Genomic DNA, 16,708 nt, shown 5'->3' on the forward strand with positions numbered 1-16,708 from the left:
ATTTATTTTTATCTCAAATACTTTTCTAATTATTAAGCTATTTTTCCAATTCATTTCCTCCATGCATAGCCTTTTATTTTGTTTGGCGCCAAATCAGTTAAACTTATTCTACAGGTAAAAAAAGGTAATAAGGCCCCACAATTGGGGGAATAAAGAGCAATACAATAAAATATATAATAAAATTAAAACTAGAATTAATATAGTAATATTATAGTAATAAAGTTAACGAGGATATCTTGGCTTTAATTTGAAAAGAGATGTTTGAAGCTAGATTACAGAATGCCATGCTATTTAAAAAGATAGCAGAAGCTCTTAAAGAGCTTTGCCATGATATTAACATAGATTGTGATAGCGATGGGCTACATCTTCAAGCCATGGACTCTTCTCATGTTGCTTTAGTATCATTGAATATCCAACCAGATGCATTTGAACATTATAGATGTGATAGACCAGTAGTTCTTGGTTTGGATATGCAACAACTCTCTAAATTTATGAAATTCTGCGATAAAGATACTAGTATGACTCTTAAAAAATATGATGATAATGAAGATAATAGAATTACTATGTGTTTTGAAGATAATAGTGGAATTCTCTCGTCAAAAGAATGTACTTTAAGGCTAATGGATATTGAACAAGAACATATTTCAATCCCGGAAGAGGAATACGAATGTAATGTTACAATGCCTTCAAATTTATTTCAGTCAATTGTTAGAGATATGTCAGGTATTGGAGATGAAGTTAGTCTTGAAATTAGTGGAAAGAATATCAAATTTTGCGTGGATGGTGATGATGGAAAAATTGATCTTAATTTTCCTCTTAATGATAGCCCTGATATAACTAAAGCAGTACAAATTCATGCTGATGATACAATTTCCCAAAAATATGCCCTTAGATACCTCTCATACTTTACAAAAGCATCTCCTTTAAGCACTACTGTCAATATTAGTATTTCAAAAGGAGTACCACTTAGATTACAATTTCCACTTAATGACAAATATGAACATGGAAACATGCAATTTTACCTTGCTCCTAAACTAAGATGAAGAATAATCATTTATCATTGGTAAAATTTGTTCTTCTGAAGGCAAAGATAAAATTAAAGATGATGGTGATAAAGGTAATGGTGATGGCGATGGTGATGATAAGGAAGAAGATTTAATTGTGTCTTTCTCCTTTCTTGCAAATTCAATTAGAATATCTCTAGATAATATTCGTAGATTTTGATCTTCCAATAGAGTTATATCCAATAATACCTTATAAAAACGAGAACTTTTCATTATATATTCAGATTGTTTCATTTCTTTAAGATCACTTAATAAACTATTCAAAACTGCTTTATATGAATAGGTAATATCTACTTTATTCTTGAGAATACGATCATAGCTTGAATTAAAATGATGGTTAAAATGTATATTTGGACTAATTATACTACTTAATCTCTTCTTTTCATAATAATCATCAGAATGAAGACCTTTTTCTCTTCTTTCCAATGTATTATTTTTGCTTTTCTCAATCTTTACATATTTCTCCAATATATCTTCACATTGAGAAAGTAATTCATTCTTATAGTATTGTAAATTATCTTTAAATTGTAGTGAAAATTCCTTTCTAACATGTAATTGAATCCATAATACCAAATAAATATTATATTGAAACAGATCAAACTTAACTAAATTTAATCCATTTAATAATTCAAAATATAATTTATTTAATGAATTTATTATTGTATCATAAATCATTTTATTAATCCCCATATCCAGCTCTCTTTCTATTGATCTCAAATCTATCATATACCAATCAAATAATATGTTATATATTACTAATAAAGCAGAATATAAATCATGAACACAATCTGGTCTATTAATTGTAATCATTGTCTTTTCTTCATCATAATTTGATTTATACTTTATATCTTTAAATATTAGCTCTTCTATACTTAATCTTAATCTTATAAAAGAATCATACATTTCTTGATCATTAGTATTCTTAATGTTTTTATGAGAATAGCATTTCCAATTCTTTTCTAAACAATGTTTTAATGAAATTCTTCTTCCTTTATTTTTATATTTACCAATCTTATTCGGATCTATCCCATTTTGGTCATTTTTATGATTCTTCTTATTTTCTATTAACCCAAAATATCTCTTATTGAAAAATTTTGATCTAAAAAATATCTCAAATTGATTATGTTGTCTTCTTTTACGAGTATCAACTATCTCATCATCTTTTGATTTCTTCTTCTCATTGATCTGATTTTCAAATTCTCTTTCACCATAAGCAACACCCAAATCATCAATAGAATATCTACTTCTTACATCTTCTATTATATATTTATTAGGATCAATTTGTATAGATTTTGTAAATTCTCCCACAAAATTTGAATAATATTGAAAAATTTGATGCCATTCTTTGTATCCAAATAAACTCTTATTATTATATAAAAAATTTATATAAACTATCAACATCTTATATTGAATCTTTATATCATCTTTGCAAAATATACTCATTGTTTGAGATAATAAAATTTGATTTGTTAAAATTAACCAATCTTTTAAAAGAAATCTATAATATTTAATACTTGTTCTAAATATATAAAATTCAATAATTTTATATACATTATGTATTATCTTTATAGCTTTTAAATCTCCATACTCTTTATCTATTTTAATATTATTGATATCATCATAATTTAAATTCTCTAAAATTTCATCAGAAATTAAATGATCTTTATCTTCTGTCTTATTTGTTAAAACTCTATTAATTTCTTTAAATTTTTTATTAAATATTGTCAAGTTATTTTTATAATTTGTTTTCATCTTAAGATCTTCTTTGCTACTTAAAGTTAATTGTGTATTATCCAAATGAGAATTCTTATTTGTAACTTCAAATGTACTTTTTTCATTTCTTGTTGAATTATAGCTTATATAACGTATTATATCCAAATCTGCCTCATCATTAACAAAACAATTATCTTCATCATCATCATCATCATCGTTCTCAAAATCATTTTCATCATGATATTCCTCAGTTCCTGAATCATCTTCTAAACGATTATTCTTGATCATTGATTCTTCTTCAAGTAATAATGATGTCTCATGATTTTTTTCTTCAGTTGTTAATTTATCCAAAAATTTTACTCCTTTTGTTTTCATATAATCTGCTGTTAAACTTATATTTGTTTGATTTATAATATTCTTTTTATTATTAAAAGAAATTAAGTTTATAATATCAGGAATAATATTCTGAATTAAAAATACTTCATGGATTATTAACTCAATAGGACAAATTCCTAACCAATAATTAATTAATTTTGAAATATTTACTAAATAATAATAATATAAATCCAAATACTTCTTTTCAAAAATTAGACTCTTTGTAATAAGTTGAGAGAATTCATTAAAGTAGCACAAAATTAATTTATATTGATTCTTATTATATACATTTTTTCTTATGTTATTAGTCTTTCTAATATTTAATAATTGTAAACCATTTATATTATCTTCATCTAAATTCTGTATTTCTTCAATATCTTGATTATTAATATACTTAATTTTGATATAAAACATATATAATATGTAATCTAAGATCTTACAAATTAATTTACTTACATTTTTTTGAACAAAGACTTTAATTAGTATAAAAAAAGTATCCAGTAATTTGGAAAATATATCATCATCCAAAATAAATGATAATCTTGGTATAGTTGTCAAACATAATAAAATTCTGGCTAAAATCTCATTCTCCTTATCTTTGTTTAACTCTTCTTTATTTGAGTGTGAGTTTGAATTCAATATATTGATTAGTTTCTTCTTCTTACTGTTATGATGATTATTAATATTTTTTTCTTCAGTTTTTTCTATTCCTTTTTGGATTCCTATAATAAAACAATAGTAAATCTCAATAATATCATTTACATCTAAAAAGTTTAAAAGCTTCAAATTTTGATATAAATTTTGTATATTCTTTAAGATTTCAAGTAAAAGTTCAACTGTAACAATGTACTCATTATATGATTCATAGTTAATAATTTTCTCAACCAACTTTTTAAAAAGAATAAATATGGATAATTGAGTCAAATTTAACTCTTTTGAATGGAAATACTTAAAATTTGTACTTAATTGATTGCTTGATTTTTCCAAAATAAAATCTAATGATGAGGAAATAATAATCATTTTAATTTCTTCAGGATAATTATTAACCTTATTTTCATCCTTAATATTATTCAAATATTTTGATCTTATAAACATATCTTGGGATTCAATAAATTTGATAGTAAAACTCTTTATTGAATCCAAAACTTCTAAGTATGCTTTTCCACTCAAAATCTGAATTATCTCAGAGTAATATATTGGAATAAAATACTTATCCCAAAGAATTAATTCAAAAAATTCTTGAAAATTATATTCAAGAATTAAATTCATAAATTCAAAAACTTTTCGGAATAGAAATAACTCAATAGATTTTCTTCCTGATAATACAATTTGGTTTCTAGCATTAAATATTAATGCTAAAAATAAGTCTGTAATCACTCTCTTATTTTTTATCGGATCCATTGCAATTCTTGTGAATATTCTTTCCATTACTTGGTAAAATTCTAATTCGTTTGTGATTAATTTAGAGTTAAACATTTCTGTTCTTCTTAAGTTAATTAACGATACTTGATTCAGAATTAAAGAATATTTTTCGTCATTTATTATAAGCATCTCGCCATTGTTTTCAACGGTTGAATTTTGTTCGATAATTTCTTCATCTTTAAACCATAAATTATTAAAAGAAATGGAATTTTTTAGATTGGTATATATTTGAATATTTTGACTATTTGAGCCATATATTATTTTGTTTTGGAAATATGTATTCGAACTAATGATCTCATTTTCATCTTTGGATTGAATTATTTCAGTATCCTTATTAGAATAGTCTGGAGAAGTTTCTCTAGAACTTGAAGCTCTAGAAATACTTCTGGAATTATCTCGTGAATTATTATTAGAAAGTCCAGAATTAATAATACTTTTGGTAGAATTAAAGATATTTTTTGTAGACTTGATTAATTTTCTATTGAAAAATTGATTAAAATGACGGCTATTCAAAGTATTTGACTTGGTTAAGTTTAAAGAAATTTTACTCAAAGTTAGAAATTTGGTCAAATCATTACCAAAAGCCTTACTTTTATTATTAATGAATTTATTATGATCAAAATAATCAGAAATATCTGTATTATTGCCTTTTAGTATGGTTTTAACATAAAAGTATCTGTCAACTTGAGATACAATTCCAATCATGATTACCCATAAAATAAAAGGTACTTGATCTCCATAATCTTGGCTAATTTCAAAAATAGCTTTGATTGCTTCAATATTTAAATAATTAAGACTAGAATGTGTTGAAAAAGATTCATTAGAGATCAAATAACTCAAAAGTACCTCGGATTCTTGATTTGTAGAGTGAGCAAATGAATGAGATATAGACTTTTCATTTTCATCTTTTACTTTACATTCTTGTTTAGATTCAAAGCTATTGTAGAAATTCATACTAGTCTGAAAGCTTCTAATAATTAAATCTGAGTATTGTTCAAGTATACCACTTTTCTCTAATTCTGGAAATTTTAATGATTTTGAGTATTTTTCATCCTCAAAGCTGTGATGATCATTTTTTAAAATAACCCTAATTTCCTCAGTTATATTAGAATTACAAAAGAATAAATCATTAAGATTGAGAGGTAATGTTAATGTATTAGTCAAATAAGATAAAACTGTTAAATTGATCGTAAAAGACGATTCTAATCCAAGTATTATTCCTAGTTCTGTTGAATATTTTAGAATGGGTATCCAACTTATCATAGTTTCTTTTCCAAAACACATCCAAAAATCAACATTTGATAGCATTGTAGTAAAATAGCAACATATCATTTTTCCCAATAATATTATGTAGCTTTCTTCTATTTCAATACGTTTTTGATTCATGGATTCAGTTCTTTTATATTTTCTGTTACTCCAATTTGGATGCATTTCTTTAATTAAATCAGAAATAGTAATTTGAAAAATACTATTAATATCTCTAACTTTAATATCACTATTCTTATTATTTGTAATCCATTTTGATAAATTTTGGTTATTTCCAATTACACTGGAAGTTTGAAGAATATTATTGCTATGGACTACTTTTGTATTTTTATTAAAACTTAATCCATCATATTGGAAATAAATACTTTCTTGTTGTATCTCACTTTTAATTGGTAGGTTTCTGCCTTTTAAACACTCACTCAAGCCAATAATCCATTGAATAGGAGTATTTGGAATAAATTTCCAGTAAACAATATCCTCTGAATAGATACCATTGAAGTAGATGGTTTCGAATTTCTTTTTAATTGATTGATATATAAACTTGAAAAGATCTTTTTGATTGGCAATGATTTCTGGATCAGTCTGAAAGCTGAGTAGATTAGCGATCTTGTGAATTATTTCATTACTAATTATTTTAATTTGGAAATTGGAACTATAAGAAGAACTTGAATTGTAATAACAAGCATTTTTGCTATTATTAGTTAAACAAGTATTGGTAAATTCCAGATTTTGAATTAAATTAATAAGGTAATCAATATAAGGAAAGTAAACTTTGCATCTTTCCTTTGAATTTTCAAAAATCCATTCATTCAAAGTAATATTATCATAAAATGCCTCAAGAGAGTCAACAAGTTTTGGAGATGATAATATTAAATCATTATGATTTTTGATAAAATCACTTTTTGACATTCTATAATAATTTTTGATTTCTTTACTATGAGCATCAGTATGAAGCATGATTAGAGAGAAAGCAATGATGTAAATCTTGTCTTTATTTGGAAAGATTTCAGGATTATCCAAGAAATATCTGAGGGAAAATTCTTCAATAATTCTGTCTATTTTCTGGGCTTCTCCAGGAAGATGAAAGTTGGAAAGAAACAAATATAAAGAGAAATCCAAGCTTTTATTTTTGAATGAAAACTGATTACAATAATGATTTAGTATTTCTTTGTTTCTTGGATTTGGAAGAGAAATATAGTCACCAATAGCTTTTTTATTTATTGCTCTATTTTGAGCAAGAAATCTTGCAATAGAAATACAGTTTTCCTTATCAATAACTTCGATTTCAGAGAGTAAATCAATACCCTTTTCATAGTTACCTTCATTAAAATTTTTAATATACTCATCAATCAAATATTTCCTTATGGGAGCGGTATTAAGATCGAATTCAATATGACTAAAACTATTTAATTTGTGAATTCTTTTCAATTCTTCTTTAATATTAATAATTAGATTAGTTATTAAGGTAAATATATCAATATTTAGGCTCTTGTTCTGAGTCTTTATGGATCCTCCCTCCATAATTTGATTAATTAGAAAGTTAATGGTATTTAAAACCAAGTTTTCACTGTTTATATCAAGGTCAAACTCAATAAATAAATATGTAAGAAATGAAATATTTTCTGTTAAAGTACCAAAAATGGATTCTATGATAACATTTTTTTCAGAATTTTCGAATATCCCATTTTCGAATAGCCCTCTAATACACTTTGAAATGAAAATACCATGTAAACGAATAGTTTGGCTTAAATCATGAATTTGAAGAGCATTACTCCATAATTGAATGGAATTTTTCCTGGCTTGAAAATCATTCAAAACGATGTTTTTAATAATCGAAAAGAAGTGGAGCTTATATAGTCGTCTTACATAGTCTCCAAAATTAGTGTTTTGGTACTCTCTCAATTTAATCTTTGCATAGATTGCGTGTAGCATCTCTAGGCTAAGATTTCTAATCCTCAATATCCTAGGATCCAATTCCCTAACCTGGGAAAATATAAAAAAATTATTCTCAACTTCAATAAAATCCTTGGAGGAAAGCTCAAAGTCTAAAGGAGAAATCAATTTGATCTGGTTGAACCTTCCCTTTTGCGTTTCATGCTTTTTAATGTGAATCATGCTATTTGTCATGGTAAATGTGTAGAGTATTTCTATAATTAATACAAAATATTTTTCAGAATACTCGTTTCTTTTTTCAAATGAGTCATCAAAAAACAAGCTTACGAAATGTATTAATATAGAATAAGTTGTTGCTCTGATTCCATTATCAATTGTATTACTGTAAATATTAAATAACACTAGAAAGGTGGAGTAGAGCATTTGGCAGCTAAAACAATCAATATTCTTTCCAATCAAAGGTATACTTGTTTTTATAATTTGAGTTAGAATTGATTCATCATCAATCTTTGAATCATATATATTGAACAATAGTGTGAATAAAAACTCTAAACCGTTAACTGGTTCTTTATTTTCTATAATGTCCTCGCAACCATAAAGTTTTTCTTCTTCAATCAAAGTTCTTGCAAGAGCTTCAAAAGAAAGAAGCTTATTGATTCCCTCCAAGGATATTAATGTAAGCTTCGGATTCGTATATTGTCTACATGCTTTAAAAATCGGTCCTAATATATATGGATATAACAGATCCAAATGTTTTCCATATTCATCGAATGATAAGTCCTTAAGTTTTTTCTTATCTGCATAGTATATAAGATTCTTTAAATCACTAGTTACTGCTCCACTTAAATAATCTTTCAAATCAAAGTTATTGTCAAATTCTAAAATCAAATCCTGAAATTCTTTTTCATTTTGAAGTTGAGTGTACCCAATAAAGAACTTTAACTTGTCAATGCAGTGAGATGCAACAACTTCCAGGTCCTTGTATTTTCTGGATGTGCTTGAAAATTTCTGTATTGACTTAATAGTATTTATTATCATATCATAATTTACAAATCTTAATTTTCATACCAAATTTCATTAAAAAAAATACGAATTTGTGTATTAATGCCTATATATCCTTCCGGTCTATATGATTAGTTTATTCTTTCATTCCTATTATTTAAGTTTGGTGATTTCTTTCAAATTTACAGTTTTTCACACATCCGTTGAAAATTCCTCAATTTTTTACTTTAACGCATATTAATTATTTGATGATCTTGCCGCCTTTTTTTAAATATTGAATTAATTAACTGAATAAATATAATAAAATCCTCAATATAAAATTTTCTAAAATGGTGAATAATATTCAGACAAACAAATAAATTTTTACTGTTTATAAAGTTTTTATAGTCTAAACTTAGACTCTATTGTTCTTTAACAGAAATGTTAATTCCTAATATTAACTGCTTGTAAGATTATTACTAACTTTAAGTAACAATCACTTATATTACAATTGTATTTTTCATGTATGATTTAAATTAGATGATCTTTTATTTGATTATGCCTTGCTCGTTCTTTCAGTATTTGAAAGGCATAATCTTTATTTTGCCCTTTGTTTTTTCTCACTTTATGATTCAATTTGACACGTAATACTCAATGTGGATACATGCAGGTAAAAATCGCATGCAATACTAATAACAGAATTTTAAATAGTTGAAAGTTAAATTCTGTATTTGATAAATAAATATTAATTGGTTCAATTTATGAGTAAAAAAATTTTAGTAAAAATAATAAACCAATTACTAAGACTAGTAAATTTTACAAATAAAAAAAGTTAATATTCCAATGAACAGTTTTTATTGGAAAATTTTGAGAGATATTTTTTAATGAAATCAATCTCAAATTTGAGATTAGGATCAAAAAATTTTCTTTCAGCGTTATAAAGGTTAATTTCATTATTAATGAAGTGATATATTTGCTTAATTTCGTCTTGAGAAAGAAAATTTAAAAAAAAATTTTCAATAAAAATGGAGAGAGGTTTTTTTGGAGATTTAGGGTCCATAGAATAACGATCCAAGATAATATTAATAAAGTTTATAGTATAAAAAAAAGATGCGATTTTATAATAAATAACTTTTTCAAAATTAAAGGTATTTTGAGAACTTGTGTTAATGCGATTAAATACAAGAGAAGATTTAGTCATTTTTGAATTTGGAGATTTTTGTTTGTAATTAAATTTCAAAATAATTGATTTAATATCTAGGATAATGCAATATGCAAATTTGAAGAGTGAATAATGAAGAGAATTTGATTTATTACATAGTTCAATTTTTCCATCTGAAAACAATAAGTCTCTAATTCTTTTTTGAATAAGATCTACTGAAGTTAATTTATGGTTTAGTCCATTTGTTAATTCCTCAATAAATAATTGTTTTGTAGAGCTTTCTCCAAATCTTGAAATTAAAAAAATTGTGCTATTATAAGTTTTAAGAATTGGGATTATAATATCCATTTCTGAAAAGCAATTTTGTATAGAAAGCTGAGCAAAATAACCAATGTTAAAAAAGAGATTTAGTATTTGTTTATTTGAAATATTACTTGCATGAAAGTGAGCCATGAAATGGTTTCTAGATAAAAAGGGAATACTAAATGTTGTATTTATTACTTCAAGTATAGATTTAACTTGTTTAACTCTTATTCTATTAAATATTTTTGGAAGAAACTCAATTTGATTTGATTGGTTTAAGTTATGATCAATAAATTTCGAGAAGACCTTGTTAATTAGTTCAGAATGGTCATTTAAAAGTTCCAATTTTTGGTATTCTTTGTCAACTTCTTGCTTTTCTAAAGATTCATTTGAAAGTTCTTGTATCTTGCCTTCCAAAATTATTGAAATTTTGGCTTCAAATGTTTTAAACCAAAGTATTGTAGAAATATTATCAAGAGCTAAAATTGCATGATCTTCCATTCTTTTTGTCTTATCAGAAGTATTACCTTGGTAAGAATATATTATATCCTTCAAAAGATGATCTGCAACCATTTCTACACCACTTTCAAGTAAATATCTTCCACGCGGTAATTTGAAAAGAAGAGCTGTTGTTAAAAATGATCCAGAACATCTATAAAAGCAAATCATTGAATTTAAAAAAAATATCTTATTAAAAAAAATATTTTTTTGGGTAATATCTTGGAAATTAATATTCTGAAAAGCTGTAAATAAATCATCACTAAACTCCTTATCAAATAGTAAATTAAGACTCTCAGTATTAATTTTGGTTATCTCAAAAATAATATATTTAAATCCATCTTCATATTCACCACTAATCATCCCATTTAGTCTTCTCCTTTTATTCATTTTAAAATCTTGATGACTTTGAAGATTAATTATATTCATATCTATTTCATCATTCATCTCAATTAACCCAACAGTTTCCTCTTCCCCATTAATTCTTGTTCCAAAATAAGAATTTGTAGGTTCACCCCATTCTTCTATCCAGTTTTTGTCAGAAGTTACCAAATTCTCACATTCTTTCTTACCTCTAAATTCATTAGAAATAACATTTTCGCCATTACAGCATTCAACCAATAATTTGATAATAACATTACAGATGTCTGTACTACTGAGATCATCTAAATTATACCAATCCTGACTCTTCAATATCCAAATACTCAATATTAATGTAAAACCCAAGTATTTTCCAATAGAAAATGGCGTATTATCCATCATTTTGGAAATACCCACAATCTTATCAGATAATAATTTGTAACTCAATCCCAACTCCATTTCTTTACCGTAACCTAAAAGAGTTATATATGTTAAGTATAAAGAATCAATAGATTCAGTTGATGTCACATTGCTTTCATTAACCTCCATTAATTTATTCCGTAGTATCAAAAGCTCATTTTCTTCATTCAAAGCTACCTCAACTAAGCGGTTATGATTTAATTCCATTATCAAACTACCTTTCATTTGACTTAGAGACTTGATTATACTAGTCGATTCTTCTCTCTAAAACCCCAATCTTTATATTAAAGATGAAAAATGCATGGAGATTCTTTTCACAATTTGGCGGGCACATGTGCCGCCATGGGCTGGGCGGTACCATGTTCTAGTTATTTTTGACTTTTAACTTGAAATAATAAAATAATTTTTAAGTTTCAAAGGTAACTAAAATTGGAAATTCAGTTAAAAAGTAAACAGGTTTTTAACAATAAGACTTTGATTTATTTATTTATACTTTCGAATATTATATTAGCCTAAATGAATTATAATTTTATATTTTAAGAATATGGAAAAGGCTGAAAAAGTTACTTCTATTACGGATATAATTGCCAGAAATAGTAGATCCAAAGGAGCTACTGAGGAAATTAACCCAAATATTGAAAAACTGCTTAGTGAATGTAGTGATAATCCCCGCATTTTAGCTCCTAAAAATCAGGAAAAGAATAGATCTGAAAATGTAGCAAAAGAGGAAAAACCTAAAGAATTTACTAAGGTTAAATATGATAAAAACAATGATCCAAGGATTGAAAACACACTATTTGTTGGAAATGTAGCTCTACATATTTCTGAGAAAGAACTACTTTCCAAATTAGAAATTAAACAAGGTGAAGTAGAATCCATGAGATTTAGGTCCCTACCTATACATCCTAAGTTTGCTTCAAAGAAAAAAGTTGGTGCAGCTTTGGAGTGCTTTTCTGGAAACAGTAGTACTAAAAATGCTTATATTGTTTTGAAAGAAAAAGAAAGGATGAAACCAATTATTGACAAATTTTCTGGAATTGTTTTAGCAGGAAATATTCTTCGTTTAACTCCAGCATCTAAAGGCAATCAATTCAGCACTTTTGATCGTAAGAGAACTGTCTTTATTGGTGGATTACCAAAGTTTTGTACTGAAGATGAACTACGTAGATTTGTTACAATGTCACTAAATGAAGACTGCGTTCATTCCGTTCGGATTATAAAATCTGCCACTACTGGTAAGCCTAAAGGTTTTGGATTTGTTTTATTTAATGACAGAAAGTTTGTCATCTCTTCCGTTAAAATGCTTAGTGGCGCTCAATTTAAAGATTCCAAAATATCAGTTACTAGGGCTTTATCTGAAGAAGAAGCAAAAAGTAAAGCTAATTCAAACAATTCTAGAAGAAGGATGATCAATAATGGAACACAAAGTAAAAATAAAGAAGGCGATGACTCTATGAGAGAAAATAGATTTATATCCAAGAAGAATGCTAAAAATAAGGTCAATAAAATTAAGAAGAAACTTAAGAAAGTTGTCAAAAAGGCCCCAAATATTAAAAAAGCTTCCAAATCTAAAAAAAGTAAATCAAAAGCATGATGAGGACTTTAAATCTATATATTTAACCTAGCTGTCTACATGATAATGTATTTCAATAATATCTTTTTAAACATTTTCTTTTTCTATAAATTTATTTATTTATTTGACTTGTCGAAAATTCACGCTTTACATGTTTTGGCGCCAAATCAAATGTAGTAGTTTACATGCAAAACGAAACGTAATTAATTACTAAGTGAAGTTCTTTTTTTTTTTAAATAAAATTAGTTGAAGATATAAATAATAATACAATAGAGTAAATATGGCAGAGTTAATACTTAATAGAATAAGTGAAGCCTTAGGGTTTGGAACAAAGTGTTGTTCAAAGTGCATTTTTGAAGGAGAAAAGGAGACATTACAATGTTATGACTTGGATCCTCCTCAGATTGTCAATGAAATTTCAAAAATTAATAACAAGAACACTGTAATAGGACTTGATTGTAATCAAAAGGAGCATGAGGAAGATTTAGCTCGAGATGCAGCAAGAAAGGTCTTTGGAACAGATTTAGAAAACTCTCCAACAGTGAAAAGGGAAGAGAGAATTATTCAAGAGGAGAGCAGTGTGCCAAAATTAGATTTATTAAAAGAGGAAAATCAGAGAACAATAAAATTTGAAGATTGTAACTAGATAGATTGATTTAGTATTATTATTTTTTTGTACATTACAAAATCATATGAATGTGTCTTCTTTTTTTTTCTTTGGGAAATTTCCAATGTGCTAAGGAGATAGTCATCCAATAAGAAAATTAGGTAGAAAATTGAGTATTTTCGAGTATCTAAATGTATTGAAAACTAAATATATGAAACTAAATAATAAACTTATAATAATGTTTAAATAACTCCTTTTAGAACGTAGGACATACAAACGATAAAGTATAAAATAAATGCTAAACCCCAAATGCGATGAACTCTCCCTTTAGACAGTACGACAACCAGTGCTGATATTGGAAGGAAGTACAAGAGTTGGTAAGTAGCAGTAATAATTTGAGATTCAAAGTGAAGGTGGATATCTTTTGAGAATCCTAATTGGATTGCTCTTACAAATACTGAACTTCCAAATCCAAATAGGAGAAGAAATACACATGCGCCATAACATCCAGCGAGGCCCATATGTGCATGCCCAGCTCTTGAAACTGCTACATTAGCAAATAAGTCAGCAATTGAGTTACCCATTGCAACAATTGTGAGTCCAAGAATTGCAGGCTTAATTCCAAGGGTAAGCCCAATGACTTTAATGCATTCAACTAACTCGTTTACAAGGACTCCATTCCAATATATTGACATAATAATGCCAAAGAACATATCACAGTACATTAAAATGTCAGTTATAAACTTTCTGGTTTTAAATGATAATTGAACTTCTGGAAGCTTAATATTTGAGAAGGATCTAACCCGATAGAGTCTATAATTCTGGGGATCATCTTTCAAGTCATCTTCACCTGTCTGATCATCTTTTCTTGTATTAAGAATACAAGTATATATGAAAAAGAGTACCAAAGATATAATAGATGAAAGAAGAAGAGCAATCAAGTAAAATAATGGGTAGCTGACGTAAATCTTCTTTTCAAATCCAACAGCCAAAACAATAAATAAGGGTTGCATAATTTGTACTGATCTTCTAAGTGATGGAGACGGTACAGTTAAATACAATATAAACATGATTGGTGTCATTAAAAGTTGTCTAAAGAAATCACAGAATTCAAAGAAGCCATCTAAAAGTCCCTCAAAGTCAGTATTAAAACTCATTCCTTGGAAAAATCCTTCACTTCTTTCATTTGATTGGGGTATCTTAAGTTGTAAAGTTGGGAAATTTGTACGATCATCAATAATGCATCTATCCTCTCTTAATCTTTGTCTTCCTCTCTTCTGTAACTTGAGAACATTTTCCTCATGAGCAGGTGGAGGTAGAAGTGAATTGTGTAATGACTCAGTTTGATAAACAACTTCACTCATGGAAAGATTTCTTGAGAGTCTGACTGCATAGTCATCGCTTAGTAACACAAGTTGTGAGTGAGAACCGGATCTTTTAGTTTCATAATTAGAAATTGTGATTGATCCCAGGTTTGAAGAGTAGGAAGATGATGTAGCTGAGAAGTTGTTACTTTGGTAGGCATCAGAAATTGATATAGAATTAGAATTTCCAATTTGACTGCTTTGGTCACCTTTTAAGTGAGAAGCTGAAAGCTGTGAGCAGACTGGGGATTTAGATCTTTGGCTCTGGAAATTCCAAGGATTTGGAAGCTCAAGAGTATTTGCATAATTCCTCTCTCTATTTAAAAGATTCTTAGATGAATTTCTCTGAGGAAATGGAATCCTACAAGATTGTGCATTATTAACACCATATGCTTTTTCAAAGTCTTCATTATCTTTATCTCTTCCAAATCCATAATTTGAAGAAGGAGTCAGAACTTTACCGCTTAGATCATCATTTGTTAGACTAGGAGAGGGAGAATGAGTTGGAGTAAGCAAAAGTAAGGTCTTTTTAATACTTCTAGACTTGGAACCAATTCTATCCCAGTAGACATCACTATTAATAACTGTTCCTTTTTCTAGGAGCTGGCTTTTTTCATCATAAGAGAACTGTAAGTTAGAAAAAGATAACTTAATTGGAGGGATCTCTAAATCTGGAGTATTTCCATTGTCTGCTTTTTGAACATCTCTAATTGAATCAGGAGGAGTAAAAGGTATTGGAAGAACCGAAGGAATGGTATTGGAATAGCGATAATTAGGAATATCGCTAGTGATAGCAACATTTCTAAGGCTCAATTTACTTCCTCCCCTTACTTCATCTGAGTCAGTTACTTGCTCATATACTGGACCTACATATTCTTCCTTAATTGTTAGGTTTACTGGCATTGAAAGAGATGTATACTTCTCACTCCATTGAAGTAAAAGAACGTAAAATCCATAAGCAATTAATGGAATTACAGACATTTTTGAAGAAATGAATCCAAGGTGATGAATAATAAGTAGTTGAATTAATCCAATAGTGAGAGCAATTGTATCTCTTAGGTGATTAAATATTGGAATGTTAATATAATTTGAATTTTCACTGCTCTTTGAAAAAACCATTACACACCCAAAAACAACCAAGATAATAAATAAGCAAGCACCAATAACATCCCCAAGAAACACATCTACAGCATCTTTCTCTCCAATTGATACACTAATAATTCCGAGAATAACATCACTGGCTGCATTACTAAATGCTAAGAGTGTAGATCCTGCAAATGTATCTGATAAGCTTAAACATTCAGCTAGCTTAATCATTAGAGATGAAATGTAAGTATCAGCAACGGTTCCACAAGCAATAAAAAGAATGCAGGACCATACAAGTAAGCATATAGCAAAAGTCACTTTGTTAAGGAGGAATCCAAAGAATGCAGAATTTCTTTCATTTGGTTGATCATTATCAAAAAGTGGTTCAAAAATATAAGTATAAAAGATTTTGGAGTAGGGAATTAGTGTAGATTGTTGTGATATTTCACTAATCCAGTGGGATTGGTCCATAATGTTAAGTTCTGATCCATGGTCATCTGCGCTACAGCTACTATAGGATTCACATTCATCTGGAAAAGAAAATCCCCCTGTTTGATACTTCTCATTTGATAAATATATGAAAAATAGTAAAACCACAAAAATAGTCTTCATTATAGCTGA

General features: G+C 27.4%; 6 protein-coding genes across 6 annotated transcripts; 3 read left to right on the forward strand and 3 right to left on the reverse strand.

Annotated features, from left to right (window-relative positions):
- Positions 1–257: 257 nt before the first annotated feature.
- cgd3_3470 (proliferating cell nuclear antigen) lies at positions 258–1,043 on the forward strand (the record flags this gene model as incomplete). The annotated part of the gene is made up of 1 exon (XM_626898.1): positions 258–1,043. The coding sequence occupies one exon, from the start codon at positions 258–260 to the stop codon at positions 1,041–1,043; it is 786 nt and encodes a 261-aa protein (XP_626898.1).
- On the reverse strand, positions 1,035–8,771 carry cgd3_3480 (large Sec7 domain containing protein; the record flags this gene model as incomplete). Its single annotated transcript, XM_626899.1, has 1 exon — positions 1,035–8,771. One exon carries the CDS (start codon positions 8,769–8,771, stop codon positions 1,035–1,037), a length of 7,737 nt encoding a protein of 2,578 aa, XP_626899.1.
- Positions 8,772–9,546: 775 nt separating this feature from the next.
- cgd3_3490 (hypothetical protein) lies at positions 9,547–11,682 on the reverse strand (the record flags this gene model as incomplete). Its single annotated transcript, XM_626900.1, has 1 exon — positions 9,547–11,682. One exon carries the CDS (start codon positions 11,680–11,682, stop codon positions 9,547–9,549), a length of 2,136 nt encoding a protein of 711 aa, XP_626900.1.
- Positions 11,683–12,001: 319 nt separating this feature from the next.
- On the forward strand, positions 12,002–13,051 carry cgd3_3500 (Nop12p nucleolar protein, RRM domain; the record flags this gene model as incomplete). Its single annotated transcript, XM_626901.1, has 1 exon — positions 12,002–13,051. The coding sequence occupies one exon, from the start codon at positions 12,002–12,004 to the stop codon at positions 13,049–13,051; it is 1,050 nt and encodes a 349-aa protein (XP_626901.1).
- A 259-nt stretch (positions 13,052–13,310) lies between these two features.
- On the forward strand, positions 13,311–13,676 carry cgd3_3510 (hypothetical protein; the record flags this gene model as incomplete). The annotated part of the gene is made up of 1 exon (XM_626902.1): positions 13,311–13,676. One exon carries the CDS (start codon positions 13,311–13,313, stop codon positions 13,674–13,676), a length of 366 nt encoding a protein of 121 aa, XP_626902.1.
- A 203-nt stretch (positions 13,677–13,879) lies between these two features.
- cgd3_3520 (putative sodium/calcium cation exchanger having 12 transmembrane domains and signal peptide) lies at positions 13,880–16,699 on the reverse strand (the record flags this gene model as incomplete). The annotated part of the gene is made up of 1 exon (XM_626903.1): positions 13,880–16,699. The coding sequence occupies one exon, from the start codon at positions 16,697–16,699 to the stop codon at positions 13,880–13,882; it is 2,820 nt and encodes a 939-aa protein (XP_626903.1).
- Positions 16,700–16,708: the final 9 nt, after the last annotated feature.

The sequence above is a fragment of the Cryptosporidium parvum genome, chromosome 3, assembly GCF_000165345.1.
Source record: "Cryptosporidium parvum Iowa II chromosome 3, whole genome shotgun sequence".
NCBI lineage: Eukaryota > Apicomplexa > Conoidasida > Eucoccidiorida > Cryptosporidiidae > Cryptosporidium > Cryptosporidium parvum.